The sequence below is a fragment of the Elephantulus edwardii genome, unplaced genomic scaffold, assembly GCF_000299155.1.
Source record: "Elephantulus edwardii isolate Elephantulus edwardi_28Jun2011 unplaced genomic scaffold, EleEdw1.0 scaffold00082, whole genome shotgun sequence".
In the NCBI taxonomy this organism is placed as follows: domain Eukaryota; kingdom Metazoa; phylum Chordata; class Mammalia; order Macroscelidea; family Macroscelididae; genus Elephantulus; species Elephantulus edwardii.
The window spans coordinates 6,508,520-6,514,710 of NW_006399832.1; the positions used below are offsets into that span (position 1 = coordinate 6,508,520).

Here is a 6,191-nt window from a genome sequence, read left to right on the forward strand (position 1 = left end):
CACCCCCTACCCCCAAATATAATCCACTCTGCTATTTCTCAGTACTCTAGAATGGTCCCTTACAGCAGATTTTCCCAGTGCAATTCATCTTTTGATTTCTTGACTGTATAATTAGTAATGTTTTTCTAGAAGTTTGTCTATTTCTTCTGAGCTTCCAAATTTGTTAGAACACAGGTCTCGTTAAGTGCCATTGAGTCCTGTATGACTCATAACGATCCTATGAACAATAGTTCTAAACCCTGTCCTATTCTGCGCCATCCATATTATCCTTGAGCCCATTGCTACAGTCAACTGTATCAGTCCGTCTCTTTCTCTGACCCTCTGCCTTTCCAAGCATGATGTCTCTAGTGTATGTGAGACCATGTGAATTGAGAAAAACTCACCAACAACCTACAGTATGCAGGCGACACAACCTTGCTTGCTGAAACTGAGGAGGGCCTGAAGCACTTTCTGCAAAAGGTCAAAGACTGTAGTCTTCAATATGGATTGAAGCTCAACATCAAGAAGACAAAGTTTCTCACCACTGGGCAAATTGGCAAAACCATGATAGATGGAGACGAGATTGAGGTTGTTAACAGTTTCTGCTTGTTCAGCTCCACAATCAACACTGTTGGCACCAACAGTTAGGAAATAAAAAACCAAATTGCACTGGGAAAATATGCTGTCAGGGACCTCTCCAGAGTACTGAGAAGCAACGATGTCAGTCTAGAGACTTAAGTTGCACCTCATTCAGTCCATGGCCTTGGCAGTTACTCGCTATGGGTCAGAGAGCTGGACAATGACTAAGGATGACAAAAGAAGACTTGATGCCTTTGAGTTGTGGTGCTGGAGAACAGTCTTGAACATAGCATTGACCGCCAAGAAAACAAATAGGGCTATCTTGGAGACAGTGAAACCAGTTTTCCCCTGGGAGGCTAGGAGTTTGAAACTCCATGTCACATACTTCAGACACATGGCCAGGAGGGACAGGTCCTTGGAGAGGGACATCATGCTCAGCAGGGTGGTGGGACACAGGAGAGGAAGACCCTGGATGAGAGGGATTGATATATACACTAACTAGGGCAATGGGGGTAGGTGTGTCAGAGTCAGTGAGACTGGCTCAGGACAGGGCAGGCTTTAGAGCTGTTGTACATAGGGTCGTTATGAGTCACAGACAACTCAACGACACATAAAAATAACAATATGTGGGATTGTGTCTGAAACACAATATGAATGAATACAATGTATATGAACTTTGTGAGCAAACCAATTTAAAAAGAAAAAATAAAGTATGTGAGACAAAGCTTTGACATCCTTGCCTCTAAGGAACACTGGTTACACTCTCTCCAGGATCTTAGTCATCTTAGTATTCTGTTACTATCCTTTATTTCATTTCGTTTTAGTGTGATGTTGACCATTTTGTTTCTTACTCCTTTTATTTGCATCTGCCTTTCTTCCATTTTGCTAGTGGTTTGTCAATTTTATTAATCCTTTCAAAGAATTTTTAGTCTTATTTATTCTTTGTTGTTTTTCTGTTTTCTACTTCATCTATTTCTACACTAATCTGTATTATTTCCTTTCTTCTGTAGATTGTAAGCTTTTTAGGGTGTTTTTTTTAAAAAAATATTTTTTCTAAGTATTAGAGCTGTTGCATTAAGGTGCTGATTTTTTTTTTTTTTTAATATGTGCATATTGGCTATAACCTGCTCTCTGGCTCTGTGTTTTGCTGTGTCTCAGAAGTTTTGGTGTATTATGGTTAATTATGAGTTGAGTAAAATTTTTAATCTTATTTTTTATTTCTTCTGTTAAGTTCTCTTGTTTTTAAGCAGAGTGTTATTTAACTTTCATGTAATTGTCTTTCCCCTTGATCTTCTTGTTGTTGGTTTCTAATTTTATAGCATTACAATCTGAGAAGATGGTTTGTAGTATTTTGATATTTTTAAATTTATTGGAGCTTTCTTTGTGAACTAACTTATGACGTGCTCTGGAGAATGTTTTGTGTGTCCTGAAAAAGAAAATTTATTGTGCTGTTTGTTTGGCAGGTTGTTCTGTATGTCTGTGAGCTCTTTGGTTAATTGCATTTAGCTCTTTGTTGAGGTTCTTTCCAGTTCTGTCCTTTATCAAGGATGGTGTATGAAAGTCTATTATTATTATTAGTATTAGTATTATTATGGAATTGTCTGTTTCTAATAAAGTTTGACTTGTTTGTTTTTGAGGCTCTGTCATTGGATGCATAGAATTAATCATGGTGATGTTTTGATTGACCCTTTAATATACTTTATTGTCTCTTGTGGTTTTGCCTTAAAGCTCTATTTAATCAGAAATTAATGTTATCATTTGATAACACAAAAAATCATTTGATAAATTAATGTTATCATTTAAGTCTTTTTCAGTTTTTGTTTCTAAACTGTGTCTTTTGTAGACAACATATTGGTGAATATTTTCAAAATTCAGAGAAAATAGTATGCAAAGAGAAGATAAAAAATAAGTCATTACTACCTCAGCACTAAGAATCATTCTATTTCTTCTTCTTTAAAAAATAAAATCTTAAATTTCAAATTAAGTACCAGTTTAAAGAACATAACTAAATAAGTAACAAAAAAGAGAGAAAGAATAGAAAGGGAGAAAGAATAAAAGGATTATCACTGAGAGGATATGGGGAATTCAAGGAAAATGACCCCTTTCTGGTTTCCAGCCACCAGAGTGGGCACTGACAGTCCTGGGTTCCCTCACTTTCAGAAATTTGCTGCTTTGTCTCCTTATTTGCTCTTTTTATTCAGTGGGTGGGTTCCCCATCCGCATTTAAACTATAAACTGCTTCTTTATCTTTTCCCTTGAAGCTCCACATTCCATGATTGTCATCCATATTTATCCATTTTCTCTTTGTTTTAGAGGGTCCAGATAGCTGCCTAGTCTTCCATCTTTCCAGAAATTTTAAATGTTCTTAACTAGTGAATTGCCTGGTACTAGCATTGGAATTTTACTAATAAAGTTAAATTGAAATAACAATGATAGTTTTTCTTTTTAATCTTAACCGTAACTTGTTTCTTAAATATATTTCAGGTGTTTTACTTTCTGAAGAACCAGGACCAACAAATTTCAACAACTCATTATCAGTTTGCAAAAGAAATTGCCATCGCTTGTAGTGCTGCTCTGTGTCCTCATCTGAAAACTCTAAAAAGTAGTGGAATGAATAAAATTGGACTCAGAGTTTCCATTGATACTGATATGGTAAGTCATGTTTTAGTCATATATTTTTAAGTCAATTATATTACAGTAATATCAGGTGGTGATAATCAAAAGTTTTTAAACTTTTTATTTTGGAGTGAGAAGGGGAACTAAATTGAGTATTGACTGTGTACTGCCTGTTTCATTTGCTTTTACCTCTTAGTCTCCACAACAGATTTGAGCAAACTTTTATTATAAAGAACCAGACTATAAAATATTTACATGCTTTGTGGACCATCTAATTTATGTCACAACTGCTCACTTCTGCTATTATGGTGCCAGAATAGCCACATGTGTATAAATATGTATGTAGACAATATGTACATGAGTTTGTGTGGTTGGTCTGAGTGAAACTTTATTTACAAAACAGCTTTCAGGCTGGATTTGGCCCATGGGGCATAGTTTGGCACCTCCTGTTTTGATACTTTCTTGCTTGGTTTTCCTGCTTGATTTTTTTTGTTTTAGTCTTTCTAGATTCTATGTTTATGTGATTTAAAACTATTAATGTCTAAATCTATATACTTAATATCTCCCAAGGGCAGAATTCACACTGTGTTCTGTCCAGTTGTTGGTGGCCCCTAGAGATCCAAACTGCAATATATGTAATCTCCACTAGAATTACTTGAGTTAGCAGCCCTGGAAAATCTCTCTCGTGTTACTGATTAACACTCTTTAGCACACCTCTGTTTGTTGTAATCCTTCTCCAGTCTTGCAGTCAGTTTATTCATTTTTTGCATACTGTGTGTGACTATATGCATGTCCGAGTAAGTATGTATATCTCAGAGGGGATTTTCAATATTTGCATAGCAATCAGATGCATCAAGATGCCCTAATTTATCTCACTAGTTTTGATGTATATTCAGTATGTTTTGATTTACATTTGAATTGTTCACAGTATTTTGCTTTTGTGTAAGTTTGAATGTGTCCACAAGAAATATTCCCAGAAGTAGATTGTACCAGTTCTTACCTTAGTATGTATCCAATTCCATTGTTCTTGTGATAATTCTAACTTGTTATGGCCAAAAATCCTCTCTGTGAACATAAGAAGACATTAAAAACTCAAGCTTTAACCAGTATGCCAACTTGACAGCCCTTAACAACAAAAGAAACCTGAAATATGAACTAGTAGCATTTTTATGGTATTTATAAATTGTAATTTATTTGGTCCATGGATAAAAGAAATATAGGACAATGCAGGACATTGTTAGATATAAAATATCAAGCTTTTATTATCAGTGCTTAAACTGAATGATGAACTATGCTAGTAATCAGAAAGACCATGGCCTGAATCAGATACAGCTTAGTCTTCAAACTGACATCACTACTCAATAATTAGGAAAGGTCCTAGACGCCTTTGAGCTGTGGCATTGGAGAACACTGAACATCCCATAGACGGCCAAGAGAACAAACAGATATGTCTTTGAGAGGGTGCAGTTGGAGTGCTCTTTGAAGGCAAGAATGTGCTTCAGCTTACATACTTTGGACATGTTGCCAGGAGGTGCTATTCATTGGAAAAGGACATGAAGTTGTGAAGGGTCGAAGGTTGGTGAAAAAAGAGGAACCCAGGATAACACAGGGTTCAGATCTTTTGTTCATAGGGTCGCAATGAGTTGTGCTTGACTACGGCACATAACAACAACAACAAACTGAATGGTACTTTTAAATTTTTTTTTTCATTCATATGCTAAGCTAACCAGTTGATCAAGAATTTGTCTTTTTTTTTTTTCCAGGTTGAGTTTCAGGCAGGATCTGCGGGACATCTTCTTCCTCAGCATTATCTAAATGATCTTGATAGTGCTCTTATCCCAGTGATCCATGGTGGGACCTCCAACTCGACTAGTTTACCATTAGAAATAGAATTAGTATTTTTCATTATAGAGAATCTTTTTTAATGGTAGCATATGCCATATTAAACAGTATGAAGTGATTTGTTAGAATTCTAACACTAAGACCGAAGTGCTTTGCACTAAATATTTACACTAAAGTGAATATGTTTGATATTTGAAACACCTAAGTTTTGCTTTTTAGGCAAGAATGATATTTTTAAGTCACTAGCACAACACTTAAAACTCTAAAAATTTAAGGAATGTCCTTTTTGAAGCTTTACACTTAATACAAGTACTAAAAATCCCAGAACTTTTCCTGTGTGAGAAATGTGTCATTTACTGTGTTGGTAAGTGCTAAGCCAAGGTGTCTGCACTTAGGTATACCTCTTTATGCCAGTAACGGTTTGAATGAAGGCTATTTTCAGACGGAACCTTGTGGAGGAAATATGTTTTGTGTATATATGTCCGTTCAGTTGCTTTTGAAATTTACTAGAAATGTATTTCAGTGGCACAGGCCAATCTTCAGATCATAAATTTAAATTATATTTCTTTGATTAAACCAGATAACTTATTTGTAATTGGAGTGGAGATCTAACTCCATGATTAGATAAACTCTGATTGTTTTGATTAAAATCAGAATTTTGCCTTTTCCCTTCTCGAATTATTTTATATATCTACACACACTTAAGTTTTTTTCTTGATTAAATGGATATACTTAAAATAACTGTGGGTGCTTCAGGACCTTGTGCTTCTATATTTAAGTATATTGTTTTTATAGGAAGAACATGATTCAGTATGTGTTTTCTAAATCTTTAATAATTTATAAATAAGCACTATTTTTCTATTACAGTACATTGTTTTCCCTACGTTCCTTCTTAAGTATACCACTGTATTTACCACTTCTAAGTGTGAGTGACGACAGGCAGGATGACCCTGGAATTAGTCTCTATATATTTATGTAGAAATAAATGAAGCATGAAGCAAGCTGTCTTTTACTTTTATTTTAATTCTTGGAATTTTCTTGGATAACATATGTATTAAGTATAAAGGTTTATAGACGAGTTAATTTTTTTCATATTTATGTTCTTTATATGGCAGGGGTTTTTTTAGTGAAATATTAAGTTAAACTCTATATAATTTAAGACCTGTGAAACTTGT

At 34.9% G+C, this 6,191-nt stretch overlaps 1 protein-coding gene across 1 annotated transcript in view; it reads left to right on the plus strand.

Annotated features, from left to right (window-relative positions):
- The window catches only part of ZFYVE16 (zinc finger, FYVE domain containing 16), a 55,941-nt gene extending 50,842 nt beyond the window's left edge, over positions 1-5,099 (plus strand). Inside the window, exons 16-17 of the mRNA XM_006889854.1 lie at positions 3,043-3,210; positions 4,938-5,099. Coding sequence (XP_006889916.1) covers positions 3,043-3,210; positions 4,938-5,099 — 330 coding nt within the window. The remainder of the gene's footprint in view (positions 1-3,042; positions 3,211-4,937) is intronic.
- Positions 5,100-6,191: the final 1,092 nt, after the last annotated feature.